General features: G+C 36.5%; 1 protein-coding gene across 1 annotated transcript; it reads left to right on the forward strand.

Moving 5' to 3' along the window:
• Nucleotides 1–105: 105 nt before the first annotated feature.
• timm50 (translocase of inner mitochondrial membrane 50 homolog (S. cerevisiae)) lies at nucleotides 106–27,943 on the forward strand. The gene is made up of 11 exons (XM_051863265.1): nucleotides 106–351; nucleotides 1,577–1,736; nucleotides 2,344–2,375; nucleotides 10,809–10,830; nucleotides 17,405–17,463; nucleotides 17,552–17,671; nucleotides 19,760–19,864; nucleotides 20,788–20,886; nucleotides 26,702–26,858; nucleotides 26,945–27,051; nucleotides 27,137–27,943. The coding sequence occupies exons 1-11, from the start codon at nucleotides 148–150 to the stop codon at nucleotides 27,233–27,235; spliced, it is 1,164 nt and encodes a 387-aa protein (XP_051719225.1). The 5' UTR covers nucleotides 106–147; the 3' UTR covers nucleotides 27,236–27,943.
• Nucleotides 27,944–27,959: the final 16 nt, after the last annotated feature.

Below are 27,959 nucleotides of genomic sequence, written 5' to 3' on the forward strand. Positions count from 1 at the left end.
CAGTGACGACATTCTAAGAACCGCCTTCGCGGCGCAGTTCATAGGTTCGATTGGCTCTCTCTGCCTGCCAATCACAACAGACATAACCAATCAAAATCGTTTGTCCTTTCCACTCGCGCTCCGGGTACTAGCTGCATCATATTCAAGATGTCGGCGGTGTGTATGTATCCCATGTGTGTCCGGGCTAGCCGGGGCCTCCTCCGACTGAGGCAGGGGGCCAACAGCTCCATAGCCCCTGCGGTGCTGGATGTTGTCCGGTCACTCTCCGCTGACACATCTAGTAGTAGTGCCACAGGTGGACTGGCCCAAGCAATACTGCAAGAAAGGCTTCAGCAGCAGCAGAAAAGCCAGGTGAGCGCTATGACCGCCTGACATTCCTACATAGACAGCCAATTATTGATTTTTGGGGAAATATTTACATTCTTACATGTAAGTACTGAGGTGTTGAGTATGTCGATGCTTAAACGACCATAAATTGTCAAATACTTCGGTCTGGTAAGTAAAGGTTGACAGGTGGTGGTATGAATGAAGTCAGACACAGCAGTCAGTGTTATGTACAGTATGATAGAGCAATGACATTGGTTACATGATCACATCATTAGTAGAAAATAAAAATCAATGCATGTTATAACCTTTAGTCTTAAATATGTAGCATTATAAATGGCTATAAAGGGATATAAAAATAGCTAGATTACACACACTAATTATATGTAGATACTGAGTTTCTGTAAAGACTGACAGGTTAAATAAGAAGAATTTAAATGGAACAATTATAAAGTATAATCTTAAAATTGTTTTATGTTTTGTCATACTTGATGCATCATAATTTTATGGCTCATATAAAGACCTATTTTATTTTGAGACTCAAAAAAGATGAATTCTGATAGCTTGTAACGTAAATCAATGAGATTTGCAACGGTATAGCAGACTAATTTCATAAAGTGTTTAATAAATATTATTTGTATCTACCAATAATATGTCTCAGTAACATGATATTTATATGCTTAGTTTTATAGTTTTTGTTGTGGGGGGCAAAACATAATGCAATGCAATACAATGATGAAAGTTATTCTTATATTTACTAAAGATTTCACAGCAAGAAGGCACGAAGACATGTAGAATATTGTGTGCAACATGTTTTTGAGCAAAGTTTTGATCATTTTAATAGTGTCATTATCATGTACCAAATATGATAAAGGTTAAACCTAGTTTTTTCATTATGCAAAATGTTATATGTTCAAATTACCATTGAGTGTAGTTTAAAATGACATTTGAATGACTTTCACATTGGAGCGGTATCATGCAAGGTCAGGAATCCTCTTTTGACTGTTGAATACAGATAAGGGCTGAGGGCTGAATGTCTGTCAAAGGACAATGGGTTTCATTGAGCGACAGCTCCTGAGAATGTTCAGAAAAATATAATTGGTGTGTATATTACAGGAATTATTAAAACTGGCTGCTGTGTGTAATGTTCCAGGTTTAAGACATGCCATTCTTGTTGAGAAATTGACTTGAATCACATGGTTTGTAATTTACGCAGTTGTAAAGTGGGATGCTTTTGACACATCATTTACAGGACCAGCCTCCTCCAGAGGGTGATGACTCTGCTCACAAGAAAGATGAACAGGGTGAGGACAAGAAACAGAAAGAGAACACTGCATACGCTAAGAAGATGGTCCTTCGGTTAGCAGGAATTATGGGACTTGGAAGCACAGTCGGCATCGTATACATATTCGGTGAGTTTGCCTGTTGCTTTCTTATGCTAAGGGTGGGCACCAGAGGATTGGAATGTTATAAGCTTGAAGATTGTTGGATTATTCAAAACTTTTTGTGACTGGCATTTAAATGGCATGCTTGGATTATTGAATTGTGTGGATTATTCTGGATCATCATGAAGACTTTGGGATGACATTGTTCCTGTATTTTGAATGAAAAATCATCACATATATGTGATCAACATATATGAGCTACTGTTGTGATTATTTTTTTAATACTTTTTGTATTGTGGCAATGGCAAAAATTTGTTTAACTATACATATTTATACTTGGTTATTACCATTTAACATGTTTTTTTGCATGTAAGTTCAGTAATAATGCATTGTCTTTTTTTAGATAAAAGAATGAATTCATAAGTGGATAAAAGTAAAATATTAGACATTTTATTTATGTAAATTATGAGTTTCGATATTTTCAACAACAACAAAAAAAGACTAATATGTGTCATAAAAGGCTAAGATACATTTCTAATATCTATGAGATATTGAATATTTTATTTAATTTTGTTTTACATAAACTTGCAAAAGTTTGAAATCATGTGACTAAAATTGTGTTTCTGGTCTCTAGGTAGCAATTCTGTGGATGAACAAGGAAATAAGGTAAGCATGAACTTTAACAAAACCAGGTTTTAGAGTTAATTGTTAATTTTGGCCCTTGTTAGTATTAAGGAGTTTGGCAAGGAATCAGTAAGTAGTGTTTCAACATTTGTTGTGACATCACCTATACGTTTTCTATACATGTTCTAATGAGCTATGAATTTCACCACCTCCTCGGGAAAGAGAAAAAAGTTAATATCAGATTAGTTGAATAGATTTAGTTAGCAGTCTAAAAGTATGTTAATGGTGATAGTTAATGACATGACATTTCCTAGCTGTCCATCTTTTCCCTCCAATGTGGTAATTTTAACAAGCTCTAAAGCTGCACTATTTCCCATGGCACACTTTCTCACCTGCACACCCCCCACCAGTCTCTTTCTTTTGAAACTACAAACGCTTCTGGCTCTCAGACAGTTCATTCAGGTATCGGTGTGAAGATTTTCGCTCTATAGGGCACACTTCTCATAGCGCTGTAAATTTCCTTTATTCAGCGAGCAGACTTCTAGCACCTCTCGAGGTGGCCCGCTTCAAACGACTCGCTTTACAAAGCCAGTCTCGAAGAAGACTCTGTGAAATGTGTTTTGCTTGTTTGTACCTCTCTCCCCTGTGCTACTGTCTGTAATTGGAGCCTGACTTTGATGTTGTGACGAGGACAATATTTTGTATTTTTGATGCACCTTTTGCATTTAGCATGTAATTGAGATTCTTTCAATAATTTCAGTGTCATATTTCCAATGTTATAGTGAATAATCGCAGTGTCTTCACCCAAAAATGAAAATTCTCTTATCATTAACTTACCTTCATGTTGTTTCAAACTTGTATGATTTTATTTTTTCCATGGAAAAAACACAAAGAGATTTTGAGTGAACTATCTTTTTTAAAGGCCTGTTTGCCTTCTAAAAGATCAAATTAGCAAGGTTACTTCAATGTTTCTGGAAGCCACCCACTGTTTCTCACTTTCAAAGGGGCACACTTCACAAGTAGATGTCAAATGCACCTAGTCTGGAGGCATGTGCCAGAGGTGTGTGGTGTGGATTAAGGAAGGTGGTCACTTTAAAGAGCACACCTCCACCTTTGTTAGACATCCTGTTTTGTTACCTGCTTAATTAGAGCCCGCTTGTAAGGGCACACTTCACAGGTCAGTGTGACCTCACAGGAGTTCAGAGGGCCGTCGGTGCCTGATCGCACACCTCATCCGTTAGATTGGATGGGTTTTACTGTTCTCAGCTCTTGTGATCTTATTGTGAGCACGAGACCTTCGTCCTGTTCCCGTACTCTAAATTTTTCTCTGTCTCAGGGACTGGCTTTATGATCGGTCTCACACGCTGCTTCTGTCTTCTTGCCCTTATTGTAAATCAGCAGAAGAACAATAATAATAAATGTGTATAGCAGAAACAATTGTACATTTATATACGCCAAAATGTTGGGTCCTGTTCTCACCCAGGCTGCATTTATTTGATCAAAAATACTAGGGGTGGGCGATATGACCAAAATTTTATTTCACTAAAGTTTAATTTAATTAAAATCAAAGTTTTATTTGTATTATTGTTATTAGGTACAGTAGTTTTATTTAACATGTAGTAAGAAATACTACTAAACAAACTGCCCAGCCCTAAAATATACAGTAAAAACTGTAATATTGTAAAATATTATTACTATTTAAAATAACTTTTCTATTTTCCGTTTTATTTTTATATGCTGATTTAGTGCTCAGTAAATATTTCTTATCAATGTTGAAAACAGTTGTGCTGCTTTATATTTTTTTTGGAAACCATGATGCTTTTTTTTTTTTTCAGGATTCTTTGATGAATGGAAAGTTCAAAAGAACAGCATTTAGTTAAAAAAAATATTTTTTTGTAATACTATAAAAGTCTTTACTGTCACCTTAATATATTGTTGCATAATAAAAGTATTAATTTTGTTTAAATTATTTCCGACCCCAAACATTTAAACTGTTGTGTATGTGCTTTATATAAAATTATTTGCCTTAGTTTGATCATTATTCCTGATAAGACTTAAAACAAATTATGGTTTACACAAAATGGACTATAAAATTGTTTTGCATAGATGAATTATCAGCAACATTACCGTAACCTAAATTTAGTGCTGATATTAGTAAAACTTTAAATAAGATTGAATTTGTTAACATTGGTTAATGCGTTATCATGAACTAATAATGAACAGTTTTTTTCACAGCATTTATTAATCTAATTTAATTTCAGTTTATATACTTTTGTTCATGTTTATATTTTAACATTTTAAAATGTAATAGTATATGCAGTTTAACATTTATTAATATATGTTAATGTTAATTAATGCTGTGAAAGTAGTGTTCACTGTTAGTTTGTGATATTCAAAGCATTAATAAACAAGTTATCAAAGAGGAAGTCAAAAATAAACACTTCATTGTTGATAATTTAAAGAGGAAAAAAGACCAAAATGTCAGCCTGTTTTTTAACTCATATAAGGTACTTAACTGTGTAGTAGTGGTAAAATAAAACATTGAGTTGGCAAATATACTCTCCTATAAAATATAAATGCAATAAATGCTTATTTAATTTAAGCAAATGAAAAAAAAAATGTCTCTCTTTGGTGAACTAAAAGTATGATTAAAATTGATTGTCACATAAGGACTATAATTTTGCACCAAATCTAGTTGAGACTACTGTGATCTTTAAAATCTTGGCCTTGTACCAACATTCAGTTACAGTGACCCCTCATTTTTGGAAAATTAAGCTATACCTAGAAATGTATGAATGCCACTTCATTAGGTACAAAATAGCAAACCTAGTGGCGTTTGTTTAGAAGAAAATTATAGTCCAAGCCATGGTAGTATATGTTTTCAAATCTAGTTTGCTTACTGTAAAGTAGATTGGTTGAAGGATCAAATTATATTAAAGGTAATTACTTCTATTATTTAAAGTACATTTGTAGACACCTTATTTGTCATATTGTAAAAATTAGATTTCAGAGGGATTGCCAGCTCTCCTAACTGTAGGATTTGGACACCAAATGTTTAGGTGTTCATTTTCAGACCTCTTTAGTTTAGTGTCCGCTGCACAGACACACTTCTCACAGGTGTCACCTCGTTGCTTCTGTGCTCTATAAACCACACACTTTTCAAGCTCTCTTTAAACTTTGGCATGTGCTGGGCTAAGGTGTGTGCATGGGAAAATCTTGTTCACTGGTGCCACCTCTCCCGGTCTGCTTCCTTCACTTTTTTTCAAAGGGCACACTTTAACATATGTTTGTAACCATACAGGAGACAAATGTGAAGTGTGCCAGATCTTTTTTTTGTAAAGACTGTCACCTCTGCCCACTCCAATTGGATGTCAGTTAGGTGACAGTGTGGGACTGAGAACCTGGCGCTCTTCCCATGGACAGGCTTTTTTTTTGTATTTATTTATGTATTCTTTGAGAGGTTGTCACTGTTTTGGTCAAAATCCATTTTGGCCAAAACTGAAAGTAGTTGTTTGAAATTCCACCAGTCCTGTTCATATGATTCTGACGTCAGCTGTCATCTGAATTTAGTACGGTAGTTTCCAGCCTTGTATACATTTTTAGATAATCTGTCCGTTTAAAGGGATAGTTCACCCAAAAATGAAAATTTCCCCATGATTTACTCACACTCAAGCCATCCTACGTGTATATGACTGTCTTCTTTCAAACTAACGCAATCGGAGTTATATTAAACAATTATACTAAATGATATTCTCGCCATATAATATCCATAATTTAAAACTTTATAACATATAATAACTAGCTTCCAGCAGACGATCGTACGCATCGATTTACGGCAAAAGAGTAGGAGTAAGTTTTAAATATTAAATATATTTTTTTTCTTTCAAAAACCCACTGCTTCACTTCAGAACGCCTTTATTATCCCCCTGGATTACTTTTATGATGGATAGATGTGCTTTTTTGGACTTCAAAATCCCACACCCCCTTCACTTCCATTATAAAGCTTGAAAGAGCCAGAATATATTTTAATATAACTCTGATTGTGTTTGTCTGACAGAAGATAGTCATTTACATCTAGGATGGCTTGAGGGTGAGTAAATGATGGGAAAATTTTCATTTCTGGGTGAACTATCCCTTTAAGAGGTTAACCTTCACATCAGGGAAAGTTTCCATCCTATTGGAATTGGGTCTGATACAGCGCTCATGTACTCATGCTCCGATACCAAAAACCAATACTGTACAGTGTTTGTGTCCAAATAAATATGACATCAGAACAAACAGAGATATAGAGACATCAGAAATTAAAGAAGTCTATGAAGTAAATATATCTAACTATAGAATATTAAACATAAATTCAATATTTATGCCTATATAGCTACTGTGCACTAGCTGAAAAGTGAACACATCCTTTCTCTCAGACATCGCTGAAAAGTTAGTTAGGTCATTCAGTCATCATTTACTTGATGCTAAGGAGAGAGCGCACTTCTCAATACATTTAATACATTTTAACAGGCAATTATACATAAAAATAATCTATCTGCTAAATGAGTGAAGTCAAATAATATGATTCATATTCTTTTGGTTTTTCTTATGGTTTCTGGTCGGTTACAATTATAATCACTCAGTAATCTGCGAGTAACAAAAATAAAATTATTGGTATAGTACTCATTCTGGAAAAAGTTATATCAGTGTATCCCTAGTAAAAAAGCTTGAGGTGTTTCTTCGGGAAGATTGCTACCTCAAAGCTTGAGTTCCTGTAGGCTGTGGATCACTTTGAATGGGCACACTTTGCAGGCAGTTGAGATGTCATAAGAGTTGTGAATGGAGTGTGCCAGGCCATTCAAAGATGAGTCACGTGTCTCATGCGCAAGACACCGGCGAGACTTCACTCATTAGCCTTCTCGACAGAAGGTCTTGTCACCCTGCCAGAGTGTTTTCACACCTCAGTCATTTTAGTTGTTGAAAGGTCTCAAAAGAACATTAAACCAGTTTAACCTGTAACAGTAAAGTGGTTGGGAAATGCCCACCGTAAGTTGCGTTGTTTGTCATCACCCACTTTTTCACATTTGACATTATCACACATTTTACTTGATTTATATGTTTACAAAATAAGTGCTTGGCAAGCATGAACAAATTTGACGCTACAGTTTAGCTCAAGGACTATTTTGAAAGGAGGAACCTTCACCAAAGCCATAACCTTCAAACAGACTGTTTATCCAGCATTTGTCATGTGAATTAAACCTTTGAATAATGTCCCACAGAAACAGGAATGACACACTTAGCACGATGTGGTAATGTTTGTTGCTTACACTTCCTTGGTATAATGACCCTTTTAGCTCTCTTGCCTTTTGGACAGGGCACACTTCACATGTTGTTAAGGCCTTTTTGGAGATATATGTGGAGTGTGCCAGGCTTGTGGGTGCCATTTTTCACAACCCAAGGTCTTAATTGAAGGGCACTTAAGGGAAGTGACAGCGTGAGACCAAAGGCTGAATCCTCTTCTCATAGAACAAAACCGAATCTTTATTGGTTCATATAATGGCTACAATGGCTGTTGGAGTTTGTTTTTGTGTTTTAGCATGTGCAGCATTAGCACATTTCCTGCAAGAATCAGAAAAGAAATATTAACAATTAACATACTTTACTGTTCACAAGTTTGGGGTCTGTAGGATTTATTTTTTTATTTTTTTTTGGGGGGGGGGGGGGGGGACGACTCTATGCTCAACAACTTGTGATATTGTGAAATATTATTACAATTTAAAGTAACTTTTCTATTTGAATATGTTTTAAAATTGTAATTTATTCCTGTGATGACAAAGCTGAATTTTCAGCATCATTACTACAGTCTTCAGTATCACATGATCCTTCAGAAATCATTCTGATAATGCTGATTTGCTGCTCAAGAAATATTTCTTATTATCAATGTTGAAAACAGTTGTGCTGCTTCATATGTTTATGGAAACCGTGATACATTTTTTCAGGATTCTGTTCAAAAGAACAGCATTTATTTTACATTTATTTTAAAACAGTCATTTTTTCTTACTTTAATGTGTCCTTGCTGAATAAACATGTTAATTTCTTAAAAAAGAAAGAAAAAAACTTGTTGACCCTATTTTGAACAGTAGTGTATATCCATCTGGAATACTAATTTATGTTGAACAGCAGTGTGTTTGTGGGGAGATAAGAATACAGTGTAGTTACCATCTTGAGTGGTTGTGGTTTGTTTTATGATATATATTTATAGCTCAGTCATAGCGAATAGATACAATCTGGTCTGTTTTTGCTTGCATACTTATTAGGCATTGGCAACACTTGCATATGCTGCCCAGAGGCCCATGTATTATTTCCATAACTGTAGTTTATCCAGTGCTTTTTTTTAAACAATATGGCTATATTAATATAAATGGCAATCTCTCTCTCATTTTATTATCTGGCTGCTTTATTTCTTTGCAATCAGTGGCTGAAACAAGGGATAATTCAGCCAAAAGTGAAAATTCCTTTACTCTCCATCTCCTTGCAAAACTGTATGACTTCCTTTCTTCTGTGGAACACAAAAGAAGATATTTTGAAGCATGTTGAAAAGAGAAAAATGAAAGTCATACAGGTTTGGAATAACATGGTGAGCAAATGATAACAGAATTTTCATTTTTGGGTGAACTATCCCTTTAACAAATCAGCTAAATCAAGTGGTGTTCCTTATTTTCTGCAAATCTAATAGCGTGCAAAAATATAATTCACCAGCAGGAGGCAGAGTATGTTCTTCATTCTCAACAAGGTGTTGATGCTTTACTTAAAGGGATAGTTCACCCAAAAGTGAAAATTCTGTCATCATTTACTCACCCTCAGGTTGTTCCAAACCTGTATAAATGTTTTTTTTTTTTTTCCTATGGAAGTCAATGGTGCCCCAAAGTGGCCTGATTACAAACTGAAGGTGAGTAAATGATGACAGAATTTTCATTTTTGGGTGAACTATCCCTTTAACTATCCATTTATTTTATACTGTCTGTTTTCACTTAACATTTATAATTGAGTCACTTTTGTCAGTGATAAACCAGAAAATTGGAGCTTGAGTCTTCAGGTTTCTCCTTCAGCCCTTTTGTTTCTGCACACTGTCTGTGTGCTGTTTTGTCCAGTGGAGGGCGCCAGAGTGGTTCTAGTACAATGATTGCAGTAGAATGACAGTGGTTATAAACAGGCCCTCTGCCCCCTGTTGTGCTGCAAGGGGATCCCACCAAGCAGCATGTGGTGATCCTGGATCCCAAGTGGAGCTGAACATGCTGACAGATGCAGCTGAATATTCATTGGTTTGGTGCTTATTGGTGGACTGGTGTATTGTTATTTAAAGACCAAAAACTATATATAGATATATTTTTTTACAAAAATGTCTAAGAGTACTATGCCAATAGGTGTTTTAGCAGTGTCTGATGTTCTAAATGATCTGCCTTGTTAAATATTAGATCTTCTACCTGGAATAGGATGCTGTGGTCAACACAATATGACAACCCTAAACTCTTCGTATCTGTGTCATTAAATGCTTGGGTCCTGAATATTTTTATTTTTATGATGAATTAACAGAGTTAAGGCCCATTCACACCAAGAACGGTAACTATAAAGATAACTATATTAGTGTCCACACCAATGCACAATATCATTCTCTTTATTCTAAGTACGCAACTATGTCATCTGCCACTTTAGTGCTCAAGCTCTTTAAAACAGGATGGATTCTGATTGGCTGTCAAAGGTTTTATTGTTCATCAGCTGGGAAAAAATATTTTTGAAAGTGATTCCAACAATATCCTTCCTCTGTGCTGTTACTATCTTTATTGTTATTGCTAGGAAAAGTATAAGGAAATGTTTTTTGACATATAAAAAAAAATTCCTTATGGTTTTTTGGAATTCAGGAAACGTAAAAAAGAATTACATAATTTTTTTTAATTGGTGCCTGGAGGCTTCCATTCATTTAACCTTGTCAGTAGAAAAGCAGTTTTGGTAACACTATACAATAAGGTTCATTAGTTAACATTAGATAACTACAATAGTTAACATGAACTAATAATGAACTGCACTTATACAGCATTTTTTTAATCTTTGTTAATGTATTTTCAAAATCTTGTTAACATTAGTTAATGCACTGTGAACAAACAATGAACAACTGTATTTTCATTAACTAACATTAACGAAGATTAGTAAAAATATAGTAATAAATGTATTGTTCATAGTTAGTTCATGTTAGTAAATGCATTAACTATTGTTTAACTAATGAACCTTATTGTAAAGTGTTACTGCAGTTTTTTTAACCTTTTAACCTGTTGCTTTGTTGTGGGCGTCATGCTATTGTCTCTTTCTAGTTTGCATAAAGGCACTTGATTGAACTCTCCTCATACCCACATGCAGTAACTTGATATACCAGTCTACATGAAAAACATGTCTACTTGTATGTTAACTCTCTCTGTTTTTTTTTTTTTTCTCCCCCAGATTCCAGATGAGTTTGATAACGGTAAGTCCTCCCTCTGTTTTTCTTATCAGAACACATGTAAGGCACTTAGTTTTTGAAATGGTTTAGACATGTTCTTACAGAGGCTTTTTTTTTTTTAAATAATAATTGTAAATTATCTATATAATAGCCTAAGCTGGGGCCTGTTGTGGTGGGCATTTTATTCCTACATACAGTAATCTAATGTCTTTCTTACAGATGTTCACCTGACTGATAAGACAGTTTAGTTTCACTTTGTGTTTAAAGGCAGTGAAGGAGGAAGTTAACATGACAGAAAAGTAGAGAACTCAATTATTTGTAGACCTTCCGTCTACAAGCGTGAAATGCTGTTATTCCCCATCCATTCGTAGTATTGTTCGCTGACTTCGTTCCCTTGTGCGGTCCTTTTTTAGCAGATGAGGACCCTTCTGGCCTGCTTGTTGTGTGTTTGTTCACCTGTCAGGTTAGCAAGGCGCATGATGGATTTCTGGTGCCATGTAGCACTCTTTACCCAGTGCCAGCGGGTGTCAACCCACTTCACTGCCAAATGTTTCATGAGACCGAACCTCTGCACATGACCCCTGCAAGCATCAATCTCTCACATACCCTGATTGGCCCTTAACCAGTGGCATGTGGTACATGTGCCAGTTCACATTGCCAATTGTTTCGTTGCTTTCATTCATGCTGCACTGACTCTTAATTGTGGGTTGTTGAATTATGAGGCTTGGTGCCTCTTTTTTTGTCAGATTTAAAGGGGTAGTTTACAGAAAAATGGTAAATCATTCACCATTTTGTAACCTTTGTCGTTACAAACCTATATGACTTTCTTTCATCTATGAAACACACTGAATTTTTTTAAAGAATATCATTTTTTTTAACATAAAATTAACATTTGACATTTTTTGTCATTTTGTAGCTTGAAACCTTGTTCAAAAATTTGGGTTTGGTGAGATTTATGTAATGTTTTTGAAAAGTCTCACCAAGGCTGCATCAAAAATACAGTAAAAACAGTAAAATTGTGAAATATTATTACAGTTTATAAAACTGTTAGTTCCTGTCCTTGATTCTGATTGGTCAATAGCTGTGTTTTATTCACGATAAAACACGGCTGTGACCGCTTTACCCAACAGTTCTGTGTGTCACTACACAACACCCTTAGCAACCACTCTTAGCAACGTAAACTGTTCTCAATTGATATTGTTTATTGAAGCTTACTGTATTATGTAGAAGAGTATTGTGAGAAAGAGATCAAGTGAGCGAGTTTATTACCTGCATTCAGATTTAGCATTTTCCTTCAGTTCATAATAAAGAATCAGTTTAAATGTCCGATGTATTATCTTGTCCTTTTAACAGTTAAGGGGTTTTCCCGTGACTGACAGCGCTAGTCAAAGCATTTGTCAGTTGCGTCTTGTTCCGTGTTCACAACAATTCAGTCTTTTCAATATAAAAGTCTTCGCTACTGACTGACACAATCATAAAGACAGTCGTTGCCGCCATCTAATGGCGTAATAATGTAACTTCTGTTGCTGTTCATGGTCAGGGACTATTTTTTTCCAGTGGAAGGAAGGCTTTTAGTGAAAGTTTACTTCATGAAAGTTGCATTGATGCATATTTTTGGCTTTAATATTTGTATTGTGGCTAGTGCTGTATCGTGATTAAGGGGTTGCAACGCCCTTCAGCCGTGACTTATTCATGATACAGCACTAGCCTCGAGTACCTTATTGCTTACTTACAAAAAATAACTGTTCTCTGTTTGATTATATTTTAAAATGTAATTTTAAAAAATCTAATCTTTAAAGCAGCCATTTAAAGTAAGAATGTAAATTAAATACATTCCTGCTCAATAAAAAAAAAAAAAAAACCTTTGAATGCTAGTGTACATGCTTTAGAATTTTTCATTATTAATGATGACAGAATTTTATTTTTATTTTTTCATAGGTAGGCTATACTTTCTTTAAGTTTGGCTTCCTGTCAATGAAATGGCTTGGTTTTTATGGTAATTTTGTGTGGTTATTATTGGACTGATGTATTTATAGCACCATCAACTACAGATATGCTGTCTTCAGAGCAGGCATTAGCATGATCATTAATAGAGCAAAGGTAGAGACGCCACGTAACAGTGGTAAAAGCTGTGCACCTGCGCTTTTCATTCACTGCTGATGTCAATTGAGATAACAGGCTGCTTTCGCTTGTTCTCTGCAATCGCTCGGTCTCATCATAATTACGTAATTAATTCCACACATTCCCTGAAGTGTCCTTCTCTCCCCCCTACCTCGATTTATTACCTCCGAGCCCAGAGCACTGCTGTCCAACACTAATGCTCTTATAGCTTTTAATGCCATAACGAAGGGCCATGATTACTTTAGGGACCGAGGTGAAACGCCTACTCCCTCAAGGGAGTGGAGAAGCAGGTTTTCTGCCTCCTGGGCCCATGATCACCCTCCCTAAAATAGCAGAAGGCCAGCGTGGGGACGAAGAGTGGACCCTTGATAAGAGACACAACTCAAAAAAACAAAAAAAACAAACCCTTTCTGCCGTGCCAAGTGACGGCATTCAATGGAAGACGCATGTATATGCAAGTCTTTCGCCAGTCTTTCCGCCTCCTCATCAAAAGCTGCATCACTTTTGTACTGGATGGCAACTGGCCAGTGCCGTAACTTAAGGAGTGACATGAAATTGTTTGTTATGAGATCACCGAGACTAAATGTAAATCTTCTGTTTAAAACCATGGAAACCGTATGGTTTCATACTTTATAATGTTTGGAGTGGAATTTAACGACAGATTCACCCATCACCTGGGTCTGATATCTGAAATGACAAGTGTAGTCTTGTTTGAGGTGGCACAATGTGAATTCAACTGTGTCAGGAGGAGGAGTTGTTTTGCTTGAGCTTAAAAACACAAAGATTTAATCTCCAACCGATAGCAATAACAGTAAGCTGGAAATAATTTTTTTTTTAAAAAAGTTTTTTTTTTATTCTGTTCTCCCTTTTTTTTTTAGTCTGCAACCCAGAAACTTTAGCTTGAGTAAAAACCCAAATAACCCAAAAATGACTCAACAGCATCATCCCAGTGTTTGGGTAAATAAATAAATAAATAAAACATTTTATATCTGTGGTAAGTTAGATATGGCAAGGCAGTGGGGGTGGGGTTCCTTTCTGAAGCTGATTTCTTACCAGAACATGCGCACAAAGTAGCTAATCACCATACAAGCAAAAACTTCTGAACAATTTGTTGTAATGAGTCTTTTTGGAAATGCAGTACATTATGCAGCATATAAATGCATATTTAATTTCCATACTAATAATAATAATAAGTGGTGGGCTGTAACAAAGTAATACAAAGTAGTTGTAATTTTACTCAAGTAATTTTGAATTGAATCATGAAATGAATAATATTCTGTTCGTTAGTAGTTACTTCATAGTTATATTTCTTGAACATTAATTAGTATATAATTAATAGTAGTTCTTCAGGAGGTATGACAGAATTCATTAGTTATTGATTAGCAAACTGTTACTTAACATAATCAGAAAATTCTATTACATACTGATTAGTTAACACATCTTCCTTATTAGTTAACAGTAGTGACTTAAAAGTTAATGAAGAATTACCTATTAGTTAATTCCTTATTAGTTATGCAGTAAGTAAGAAACAGTATTCTAAAGTGTTACCAAAAGCACTTTATAAAAAATTATGAAGTGAACGTTTAAAATGTTTCTCTTCATGTTTAAATATCTAGTCTAATACACACAGTATATATGGGTCTTTATGCATGAACACACACACACATGAACACTGCCCGGCCAAAAAAAAAAAAAAAAAAAGTCGCTGTTTGGATTTTAATGGGCAAATACTTAAGAATCTATGAATGGATCATTATTACAGTGATTATTATGTTTCTAGCATGTTATATGTTTGGGAACGGTTCTTTTAACCCTAAAAGATGGAGTGTGTAGCTTTTCATTTCTTAAACAACCATGTAGGAAGACAAATCATGGCCATATTCCAGGATGACAATGTCAAGATTCACCAGGGTTAAAATTGTGAAAGAATGGTTCATAGAGCATGAAGAATCATTTTCACACATGAATTGGCACCTCTGAGTCCAGACCTTAATTTCATTGAAAGTCTTTGGGATGTGCTGGAGGAGACTTTACAGAGTGCTCACCTCTTGCACTGTCAAAACAAGATCTTGAACAAAAATTGATGCACCTCTTGATGGAAATAACATCACAACACAGCGACGACTTTTTTTTTTTTTTTTGGCCGGGCAGTGTGTCTATATATATCCAGGAAAACATTAGCACAGGCCTGGTACTCTATCCACAGAGCAGTTAGGTCCCCATATGACAGCAACAGAGAGGGGCCGCACCTAAAGACCACTTTTCACAGCTGCAGAAAGGAGCGATTGACAGGGAAGAAAAAAGCAAGAGGCTCCCAAAGAAAGGGGTGGAAGAAAGGCAATTGAGTAATGGCCTTTGGCAAACTAGCGAAGCATATGCTAACCCAGTGCAGGATTAAAGGAGGCCTTTGTTGTGTCCAGAGGCCTAGCCATCGATCTTCTTCTCCCTCCCTCCTCGCCTGAGACTCAATGGACTTCCCTCCAGAGAGCCACAGGCCCTCTGTGAAGCAACAATGGGACTCCTCGCCATTTACACTGACAAACAAGGTTAGCGCAAGAGACTCTTCAAAGCGCACCCAGTTGTTTCCCGCTTCTCCGGTGTCGTCTTGGATCAGTCTTGGTAACGGTTCTTGCAACCGCTCACCCTTTCTATTGATCTTGGCCTTGTGGAGAAGGAAGGGCTTATGCCAGGACAGATGTGTGCCAGTTTGGATGGAGTTAAACAGACGACTGAGGTCGATGTGAAGAGGATAAACTTTCTCTAAACACTCCTTTAGAAAACACTAAAAGGAATAGTTCACTGACACAACCATTCAAAGGTTTGGGGTCAGTACGTTTTTTTGGAAAGAAATTAGTACTTTTATTCAGAACCTTCTGTCATTATTAACTCAAAATCATGTTATTCCAAAAACATGCTGTTAGTTTTTTCTGTGGAACACAAAAAGAGGCAAAAATAATTTCCAGCTCCCTATTTTGGTTTTACTTTGTGTACCACAAAGTCAGAAAAGCACCATAAAAGTAGTCCTATAAATAATATATTTATATATAAAGTCTCCTAAAGATATACGGTTGCTTTGTATGTTTACATTACACATTATTCACTCCCAAATCAAGTGATTCATACATCTCAGGTGCCATATTTGATTTGAGAGCTGCATAATGACATGTTTGTGGTGTTGTCATTAAACAAATCTATCGCATGGCTTCAGAAGACTTGAGGTATTGTGTATGGACCACAACTATTCCTTGTTCAACAGGTGTTTTGTGTAACACAGCTACGTTTTCTTCAGTAATCCAGAACTTTTCAGAAACAAAGCTGTGATGCTGATATCATGTATATGGGACTTACTAACACCATCACTGTCTCACTTCAACATAAGTATGATGAGGAGACGTCCATCTCGACTCGCTCATTAGCCTCAAGGGAAAGCTTATTCCATTGGAGGCTGCCAACAGGCACATGGTCCCTCAAAGTGCGCAAACACTCCCCCTCCAAACTAATCCAACAGGAGAAAAGGAGGGATAGGGCTCGAGCGGCCAGAGGAGAGGGTGTTTAAGCAGTTTGTATCGTCCCTCCCCCAATCAGCCTCCTTCCTCGTGCCCTGATGTTGTTGATGGGGCCCCTTGGCGGGCTGGCTGCCTTAACAGACGCACAGCGAGCCAGGCAGGAGGCGCATGGAACCTGTGTGCTGCCACTTTATATGTCCTTTCTGCCGCTTGAGGTGGCATATGGCATGTGGCGATTGAGGAGAGCTAAAGCCATGACAATTGGGCTAATCACTTTAGTTTGAATGATGTGGGGATATCGTATAGTGCCTTGAAGCGACCATTATTATTTGATGTGGTGACATGACTGTTATCAATAAGCCCCAAACCATTTAAAATGACTTTAGTTTTCACCCAAATGACTTCAGAGTTCACCCAAAAATGAAAATTATCCCATGATTTACTCACCCTTAAGCCATCCTAGATGTATATGGCTATCTTCTTTCAGACGAACACAATCTAAGATATATTAAATAATATCCTGGCTCATCCCAGCTTTTTAATGGTAGTGGTAAATATGGATATTTTCCTTACAAAAAACACATCCCTTCACTTCAGAAGGCACTTATTAACCCCCTGGAGCCATTTGGATTACTTTCATGATGGATGGATGCACTTTTTTGGACTTCAAAGACAGGAGCACCAAGTACTACCATTATAAAGCTTGGAAGAGCCAGGATATTTTTTTTAATGTAACTCTTGATTGTGTTCGTCTGAAAGAAGATATTCATATACACCTAGGATGGTGAGTAAATCATGAGATAATTTTCATTTTTGGGTGAACCATCCCTTTAACATTTAATATTTGCATTTTATACAGTAAGTTGAAGATATATGAGGGGCTTAAAGCAAAATTATGCTTTTTACTGTTAAACATGAGTAATATTTTATCAGACTGGTGTAGACAGATTATATTTTCCTCTGTCCTCTAGATGTTCCCGTCATCCAGCAGCTCAGAAGAACCTTCAAATATTTCAAAGATTACCGACAGGTTAGAGGATACAGAAAATATTCCCCATTTATATCCTCATAAGAAAGAATCTGAGGTACGAAATGTTTCTCTTTCTGCTTCTCTGTAGATGATCATCGAGCCCACAAGCCCAAAGCTTCTCCCAGACCCACTGCGAGAACCGTATTACCAGCCTCCATACACCCTAGTGCTGGAGCTCACCGATGTCCTCCTCCATCCAGAGTGGTCGGTAGGTGTCACAGCTCAATTAAAGTAACCAAGAGAGCATCTGCATTTGAGGATCAAGAAAGGACCAATGTACACTACTGTTAAAATGTTTGGGGTCAGGTTCAAAAGTGACAGTGAAGACATTTGTAATGTTATAAACTTTCTACTCATCAAAGAATCCTGAAAAGAAATCTATCATGGTTTTCCACAAAAATATTAAGCAGCCTAACTGTTTTCAACATTGATAATAAGAAATGTTTCTTAAGCAGCAAATCAGCATATTAGAATGATTTCTGAAGGATCATGTGAAACTGAAGACCTGAGTAATGATGCTGAAAATAAAGCTTTGTCATTACAGATATTCTTCAAAATATTAAAATAGAAAATAGGAACTAACAATTTTTTTCAGTCGATTAATCTGTTGATTATTTTTCCCAGTTAATCAAACTCGAACTATTATTAAATGAGCCACTTTGAGCTCTTGCGTTCTCAGATTTCTATTTAACATGTTTCAGTTGGTAAAATCTACATTTCTCTTGGGTGTTTTGCTCCTAATTGCAGGCCCAGTGCTGTTCAAATCTAAACACAGCTGCGCCTGCTCTAGTGTAGTTTATACGTAGACTCTCTATGTGCTGTGCTGTGCTGTATAGTGTGTACATTTGTGCACTCATATCCCATCTGCAATAAAGTGTCTCAATTTGATTTACTGTTAAACGACCCACTTATCAGTTTATCACAAACTATCCTTATCAATTCCTGTTAATCACATGAGGCCATCTGGAACGCTGTTTTGGGCCAACCACCTGTCGCTTCCTTTACCTGCTCCCTCCTCTCCTCTGTTCTCTCTACCTGGCCAGCTGTGAGGGAAGGGCCACACACAGGTGACAGGTGGAGCATAGCCAACCTGTAATCTGACACACCTCAGCAGGCGGCACAGTGATTTTTGTTCAACCTCAAGTGAAGCTTTGTCTGTGACTGTACTCTTACTTTTTGGCTTTGTTTGACTTGTATACTATAGTGTAAATAAGTATATGTGTTCGGTGCCAGATAAAAGCACAAAATAACGGATCGGTTACTCTAAACGATACGAAAGAAAGAATCCTATCTCACAATACAGAAGAATTAGTTGAATTTGATGGTAAAATGCAACTTCCATGACTGAAGGCATATATTTAACACAATCAATTGGCGTGAAATGCTGCTTCTTTTTTCAGCCTGATGATCAGTATAGTCAGGCTTTCATTTCCAGTAAATGACTGAGAAAGACTAACGGCATGTTTATTTATAAATGTATTCCAGATGGGATGTCTAAATATGTTCTAATAGCAAATCTCAAGAAATCTGAAACATCACCTATGACCAAACGCGTCATAAATGGCATAAGGCGGCCAGCAGTGGGTTGCTTTAGCAGGCTGGCGGCAAAAATCTGTTACATATTATTTCCTCTTTTTTTATTTTTTTTTCTTTACTTCAGCAAGGAATTAAAACAAATGCACTGTATTTAGAAAGGAAAATATATGAACTTTTGTTCAAAAGTTTAGGGTTGTTGTTGTTTTTTGTTTTTTTTTATTGTTTTCAAAGAAATATTACAAATACAAATGATTTTTGTAATAATAATTTATTCCTGTGGTGCAAAGCTGAATTTTCAGCATCATTACTCCAGTCTTCAGAGTCACATGATCCTTCAGAAATCGTTCTAATATGCTGATTTGCCGCTCAAGAAACATTTCTTATTAATATCAATGCTGAAAACAGTTGTGCTGTTTAATATTTTTGTAGAAACTGATAAAAAAAATTTCAGGATTCTTTGATGAAAAGATTTATTTGAAATAGAAAAAAATGTTGTCACTTTTAATCAGTTTAATGCATCCTTGCTGAATAAAAGTATTAATTTCTTTAAAAGAAAAATTGTACTGACCCTAAACTTTTGAATGGTTATGTATATTTGGATGCAAATGGTCGTTTAAAAAAAAGATTAATTGTAATTAACTATTAACAAATGTCATTGTTATATAAATTTTTTCTAAACCCTATTGTTAGGCCTATGTAAAAACATTTTACCTTTTTATTTGTGGTTTAATGTTTTATGGATCTCCTCTGCCGCCCCTAGTTGGCCACAGGCTGGCGTTTTAAGAAGAGGCCTGGCATAGACTATCTGTTCCAGCAACTGGCCCCGCTCTATGAGATAGTCATCTTCACATCAGAGACGGGCATGGTGAGTCTCAGCGGCGATGAGGACCGACTATTACCACAATAATGCCATTACGATTGGCTTGTTATGTTTTTGCATACACTGTTTCAATTGCAGTTGAAAGGAAAAGTTTCTTGAACCATGCTTAGCATTGAACCCACTTACAAAAGATGATATTTTGGATACAGTGGCACACCTACGTGTTTGTTGATTCTACAAACACGTCGTTTTGTGCTCAAATATAACGTTTCCTAAATGATGCCATTAGTGAGACCTTTATGCTAAGCTGCAGTCGGCTAGTGTTTGTGTGTGTCTGTTGTTTTGTTGGTGTGGCACACTTGTAAAGTCATGCAAATGAGCCTTGTTTTGATTGAACAGCCTTTTGCTGCTGCTGTTTTGTTTTATTCTAATGCATGCGAAAGTCAATTCAGCTTTTCAGCAGTGTAAAAAAACAGCCCATCCAACGTCTTGATGTTTCACCAATTTTAGAGCAACTAGCATTTGTAATTTGCACTTTTAATGGGTAAATATGGTGTTAGGATTAATTTTAGATGTCTTGATTTCCCCTGCATGATATTTAAAAGGGATAATTCACCCCAAAATGAAAATTCTGTCATCATTTACTCACCCACAAGTTGTTCAAAACCTGTATGAATTTCTTTCTTCTGCTGAACACAAATGAAGTTATTTTGAAGAATATGGGTAACCAAACAGTTGATGTGCCCCATTGACTTCCACACTACAAAATATCTTCTTTTGTGTTCAGCAGAAGAAAGAAACTCATACAGGTTTGGAACAACGTGAGGGTGAGTAAATGATGACAGAATTTTCATTTTTGGGTGAACTATCCCTTTAACTTCACTTAGGGGAAATCTCTCATTGTAAAACATGTCAATGTGCATAAAAATTATTTCTGAATCCAACATTGCGTGTTTGTGTGTGGGCAGACGGCGTTCCCCTTGATTGACAGTATAGATCCTCAAGGATTTGTGATGTACCGGCTTTTTCGGGATGCTACACGCTACATGGAGGGCCACCATGTTAAGGTAAACTTCAGTCTGCTTGCCTATAGATCTGTTTCTCAGTATCATGCTTTGTTGGTGACGTACACAAACTTACTCTCAGTATTTAGGACACTTCTCTGTTCTTGTAAACAGCATCCGGCACTTACCGTAATATTCATCTGTCTGGTATTTCACCCCTACATAGCCACAAGTTGTTTTAGTCACATCAAAATCATTTGAGATGAGCCATATGTCGTAAAATGCTGAAATACTTTTCTGCTTTCTGACCATATGCTACGTTTTCTTGTACAGATGTTAATAGTTTGGTCTTAACAAAGGCCACAAGTACTGGGGGAAACCCATTCGTAGTTTCAAAATGTGTTCACTATTATACTGCAATTCAAATTTACTGACAGAACCATTTGTAATAAGGAAGTTAGCAAATGATTCTGAGTAAAGCTCCTCCATGTGAATGAATACAGTATGATCTGATCTTATTGCTCAAGATCTCCGCCTCATAGGCCCCCTCTCCTGAGTGACCCGGGCAACATTATGGCGCGATGCCCCCCGTGTCTCTGCTGCATGCCGTCCTTCTGTTCACCCATTGATTTCCCCACTGCTATGTCCTTATTCTTTTTTTCTTTTCTCAACAGCCCAAGACAATAGCAGTTTCTTCCCCTCCTTCTCTCCTCCTCCTCCCTTCTCTCTTCTCAGGCCTCATTAACCTTCTGCCCCCTCCTTTTTCCTTCGTTAGGCCGTCCGTCGTTACCTAAGCTTTCTCCTCATTAGGCTTACGAATGGTGCACATCTAACGCTTAAGATCAAATTTACAATTGCATTATAGCATAAATTAAATCAGTTTTTAGCATTTTTTAGCATTTTAGCAAAAGAAATGAATATTTTTATTCAGCAAGAATGCATTAAATTGTTCGAAATATACAGTAAAGACATTTATAAAGTAACAAAAGATTTCTATTTCAGATAAATACTGTTCTTTTGAACTTTCTATTCATTAAATAATTAAAAAAAAAAAAAAAAAAAAAGTTTCTTGAGCAGCAAATCAGCATATTCTAATGATTTCTGAAGGATCATGTGGCACTGAAGACTGGAGTAATGATGCTGAAAATTCAGCTTTGCCACCACAGGAATATATTACATTTTAAAATATATTAAAATAGAAAACACACCGACCTCGAACTTTTAAACAGTAGTGTATAAAACATTCTAAATTTATTTATTTAACTCTGTGTCCTTGATTGCATACTGTTAAAATACTATTATTAATCTCAAGATATTACATTTAAACCTGTAGAACGAGTGGATTAAAACAAATTAGAGCAAACATCTTTTCTAATTAAAATTTTCTAAAAATTAGAATTATTTTTGTAACACCAAACCATTTTATCATTTTGCGGCGGATAACTGACAAATTTAAATAAAAAAAAAATATAAATAAATAAATAAATCACTCATTAAAGTGAATTTAAGCATCTCGATATAGTAATGTACAGTATGAAAAATAGATAATCCTTTTGAGATTTGCTAAAGATTACATTGAAAAGTGTTTTTAAATGAGTTTTTAAATAATTTTAAGTGAATGGCAAAGGTATCCAGCCTTAATTATTGTTAATGTGCCGAATTGAAACCATTTTCTATTCTTACAGTCACGCTACTTGGTAGCCGCTTAGTGCTCATACAGAAGTAGATATGTGTGTATGCATGCGTATTTGTGCAATAGGTCTTCGCTCCGGTCACATTTCACCACTGCCTGTCTGGCCTTGTCCACCAGACCCCCATCAGCACTCTCTCTCCATCCACCTTCTGCCAACCCACATTTATTTCACTCTGCTTCACCCTTTTCTCCTCTCCTCTCTCTCCCCTCCCTCACCTCCCATCTGGCCCTCAAAAGCGGGAGGGGGAAGGTGAAAACAAATGCAGTAGAAGGGGTTTCCTTTTGAAGAGTTAAGAAGGAAAAACTTTAAAAGCTGCAGATGAAGCAAGAATAAATGACTAATACAGTTAGTGACATGACAGGAATGACACAGAAAGCAAATTCTACAGCACCATGATGTATTTTGGGCCAGCATGAACTTGATCGCTTTGAGTGATGCATGAAGGAAGAGTTTCCTGGTATTTATATGAAACTCAAGAATGTGATCAGTTGCCCAGAATGGCCTTTCTGTAGGGCCCTATGACTTATGCAAAACAGAAAATGCAGATTGAATCACGGAATACATTCATAAAAATGGAACTTAGAGTATTACACAGAATTTGGCAAATTTTGGATGAGTAAATCCAAAGTAGGGCTGTAAACTTAATCAAATTGCGATATGGACTAGTGTGTGCCAATGTTAAAGCACAAAAGACTTCTATTTAAATATAAAGTCTGCATGTTCTGCTTGTCTGTGTGAATGAGAGGTGCAGTTTTGTCAACTACACATACAGTACTATAAGCATACAAAATAGAGTATGCATACACGGACACAAATACAAGTGAAAAACAAATCCGTTCTAGCATAGGTGCCACTAGTGTAACAGAAACTACATACTTCACCTTTAATGAAATGAAGAAGACTAAACAAGCTAATTGTGGACACAAATCTCGTTGGCCTGAGCTGGAGGAGAAAGCTTGCAGAACTGTTTTTGTGACGCGCTCAAGTTCACTTGAGACCGAGACGGCAGAACACGCATCCAGTTTGTTTTCATTACTTTACAAAAGCACAACATTTTGTTGTTATTGTGAGTTTACAGAAATAAAAGCAAGTTTCGAATGTTGGATTATTCTTATGACCAAAAATGGAGTATTTTAAGTTAAATACATGTGATCGCACTGGCGCCTCCATGTAATGAAATTTTTCTTTTTCTGCAACTAACCGACTGATACCAATTTAGGTCAACTAAGCCTCTTCTCGTCGACTAACGGTTAGTCGACTATTAAATAAATAATAATAAATAAATAACACCAGTAAGTTAGGTTATGCACTACAATTTTGCATTATTTCTCAATGTAATAAAATGCGACTTATCTGTTTTATTTTGTTTTTTCCCCTCAACAACACAATTTTGCAATTTGGTGTTTTTTATGAATTAACTTTTGGCCCACTAGCAGTTAAAACCAAAACTGCATGCATTTTGCGGAAGAACATTGTTTTGGTTGTGCTTCGTCTCTGCATGACTGTGTGGATAAATATGGTTATCCTTCTGCTCATAAAACATTCACTACTAGGCTTAAGAGTGGAGTTTTGATTAAAGCTCAAGTTTTGATGAAAAGGATCTCAAACTGACTAGCTGAAGACATTATTGTAGCTATACCCAGTTATGCCCTCAGTTCTCTGAAAAGCCATTGTTGATTCTTGTTTTATTACAAGCTTGCGTTATTTTTTTCTTTCTTTTTTTCTTAAAAACAGGTGATTTCCTGGAGGTTCGAGATTTAGCGTTCTTCATATCAACCTTTCTCACTCATTGTGACAACTAATCTATGCCACTCCCACACCATACACACATCAAAGTCACAAGAGCGCATGTACGCAATTTCCCACAAAAAACATCCTGCCCAGTTTAAAATATGAAGCGTTATAATAGGCTTACCATGGTGAATCAGGGTAAGACAAAAACATGTTTTGGAAGAAGGATTGATGATGTGTTGACTGATTATTTAAAATTTGTTCATTTTAAACTAACAAAAAAAGTGTACCTTTTAATGTAACCATTAAAGCAAGTCTAGAAAAATTAAAACGGAAGAAATTAAATTTGAGAAAAAATAAAACTGATTTCATAGGACCCTTCCTTTCTGTGAACTGTTTCATACAGATATGACACCAGTAGATGCTGCCCCCCTCCCCCAGCTGAGGTCCTCAGCACAGATAGGGGGGTGGGCCGGGCTTTGATTGGCAGGTGCGTAGCGTGGCACGTGCATATAGTCAGCGGCACGCTTCCTCAGGCTCGTGCTCCAATGTTTTACCTAGGGAATTGAAGAGACTCTTTGACTCGGCAACATGACACTCTTATGCCCAGCTGCGTTACACAGCTCTGCTCACACACGCACACTGAAGATCAAACACACACTAGCTACATAAACATACTAATTATCATTCGGTTTCACATTTTGAATGCGATTTGGACGCCATTAAGCTCACATGTTGCTATAATCCATAAAAATCTCATTATTTATACATGCACGCTCATACACTCAATAACAAATACACTGAAGCACACACTCGCACTCCCAATGGGGTTTGGGCGTGTCTCATAGGGAAAGCAGATGCGGGTAATTTATTGTAAATGCTACGGAGTGTGCCGCCGTCAAGAGGGGTTTCCTTTCGGGGCCCCTCCATCTCTCGCACACACAACTTTTTTCAGTCTCTCAGGGGGATGCTGATGACCTCAGTGATAGAGAGAGTGCAGCGTCCCTTTCCATCTGCTCTGTAGGACCACCACTGAGACAGCTGGCCCAGAGAGAGTGCGTGTTTTTGTGTGAGCGAGAGAGCGAGCACTGGGGGCAATGGGCTGGTGTTAAGTCTTTGCACCCCTCCACAAATGCATAGGTGTAAATATGGTTCACATCAGTGTCACACAAATGTTGGGGGGTGTGAGAGGTCACATTTAACCTCAATTTGTATGTATAGCTGTGATAAGTAGACTGGATCTAGTTTGCTAGATGTCAGGCCTCTTGAAGCAATAAGTAGCAAGAGGTCGAGCATTACTTACGTACTTGGGTATTTTTGGGATTTAAAAGTCACTGTACCACACAGCCTCAAGTGTTTTTTTTTGTTTGTTTTTTTGTTTTTTTTAAATGTTAACAACAGCAATATGATTAAAAAACACAATGTTCAATATGTATACAGATAGGAATATAAAAAATATGAAATATGTGACCCTGGACCACAAAACAAGTCTTAAGTAGCACGAGTATATTTGTAGCAATAGCCAACAATAAATTGTATGGGTCAAAGTTATCGATTTTTCTTTTATGCCAAAAATCATTAGGATATTAAGTAAAGATCATGTTCCATGAAGATATTTTGTAAATTTCCTACCGTAAATATATCAAATTTATTTTTGAGTGGATATGCATTGCTAAGGACTTGATTTGGACAACCTTAAAGGCGATTTTCTCAATATTTTGATTTTTTTTTTTTTTTTTTTTTGCACCCTCAGATTCCAGATTTTCAAATAGTTGTATCTCGGGCAAATATTGTCCTATAATGAACCCTTATGACTGGTTTTGTGGTCCCGGGTCACATATTATAAAGTATATAAAATTGAGTGTATATATATATTTATACTGTATATAATATATAATTGTGTGTGTAAAATATATATATATATATATATATATATATATATATATATATATATATATATATATATATATATATAAAATTTGAATGTATTAAATATATAATTTTAAATGACTACTTATATTTTTAGATTCTTAATTTTAATTTTTAATTTAATTTTTTTGTTTTTGTAATTTGACAGACTGGCAGATATAGACATTTGCAATTATAAAAATGTATATTCTGTCTATCTATCATCTATCTATCATTTATCTTTCATCTATCTAATGTCTGTGTGCATTAAATGCTAGATATATTCTATTTGTAGATATATTCTTTTATTTTATATTTAATTTTAAATTACAGTATTATTAAATATTTTAAGATTTTAATTTATTCATTTTTTTTATTAATATACATTTTTATACATTTATTTTTCATAGTTTGAGGTTTAAATCTGGGGTGTTTTTTCATCTTAGACACCTTCATTTTTAATTCCATTTGTTTTTCAAAACAAAGTAACCTCAGTAGTAAAAATAAATAAATGATATTTACTTTTAACTCTGTTTGTCTTGCAGGACGTGTCTTGTTTGAACAGAGACACCTCTAAAGTCATTGTGGTGGACTGTAAGCGAGAGGCCTTCGGTCTACAGCCTTTCAACGGTTTGGCGCTGCGCAAGTGGGATGGCAACTCGGAGGATCGCACGCTCTATGACTTGGCTGCCTTCCTTAAAAGTGAGTATGCATGTGTGGGGCAAATAGATGTTGTCTATTATATTGTTCATTTGTACAACTTAATTGATCTTGTATTTGGTGTGTAGCTATTGCCATCAGCGGAGTGGAGGATGTGCGTTCAGTATTAGAGAACTACGCCCATGAGGAAGACCCCATTGAAGCTTTCAAAAGAAGACAAGCACAGCTTGCACAGGTACTCATCACATGTTCTTTTTCCCTGTCAGATGTCATATTTAGTGGTGTTTGCTAATATTTCATGAATATTTTTGCACATACAGGAAGAAGAACAGAGACTTTCAGAGCTTGTGCAACAGAAGAAACAGGGACTCTCATTAGGTACCATCGCAGGTCGTTTCTTTTCTCGGAAGCAGCAGTGAGGACTCGTCCTGCTCACACCCACCTTAAACAGTCCCACCTCGACTGTGACCAGACACTGAGATGAAGGTCATAGTCAGAAAGGTGGACGGTGAATGTGGGCGGGAGGGGAGAATGGGAGCAGAAGGACATGTGTGGAAAAACCTCCAATCGGCTACACTGAAGGGATGCTACCTTGTTATCGGGGCTGGGATAGGAGCGAGCGACTCCAAAAGACGTTTCATTCCTGTGGAAGATAGCACTTCCTGGACAACAGACACACAGATGTATGATCTCACTGATTAGAAAATTGTTTCAGGGTGGTTGGACTTGTTCCCATCCACTTCTATGTCTCCCTTATCTCTGCAAGAGCAAAGAACTGCATAGCACCACATAAACTGAAGAACTGATCTTGTTTCCATCACATAGGCCCCATTTCAAACCCATAACTGATGCTGTAGGCAATAGCCTGATGTTAGACTTCCATAAGGTCTGCTCAGCACATGGCACATGAAGCAAAACCTTAGATTTGTGTTCATGCTGTCAGCGAGACTGTCTTTGTCATGGTGATACTGCGGTGTGTTGAGGAGAACCTCTCAAATAAAGCGAGCTCAATCTGGTGCTATTTCAGAAATGGCCCGTCATGTCTAAAGATGTACTTGTGGAATCTTCTTTGTGTTGCTTATGTTGTGAAACACCCAGAATATCTCCAATAAACAAACATAACAATATGTGTGTGATGTGTGA

This window comes from Ctenopharyngodon idella, chromosome 15 (genome assembly GCF_019924925.1).
Source record: "Ctenopharyngodon idella isolate HZGC_01 chromosome 15, HZGC01, whole genome shotgun sequence".
NCBI lineage: Eukaryota > Metazoa > Chordata > Actinopteri > Cypriniformes > Xenocyprididae > Ctenopharyngodon > Ctenopharyngodon idella.

What these genes read in the sequence shown, in the direction of transcription:
- timm50 (XM_051863265.1), top strand. Translation starts at nt 148, where the DNA reads ATGTCGGCGGTGTGTATGTATCCCATGTGTGTCCGGGCTAGCCGGGGC. An exon ending in TCCAGATGAGTTTGATAACG is followed by an intron (nt 10,831 to 17,404) that starts GTAAGTCCTCCC and finishes TCTGTCCTCTAG; the next exon opens with ATGTTCCCGTCATCCAGCAG. An exon ending in TCACATCAGAGACGGGCATG is followed by an intron (nt 19,865 to 20,787) that starts GTGAGTCTCAGC and finishes GTGTGTGGGCAG; the next exon opens with ACGGCGTTCCCCTTGATTGA.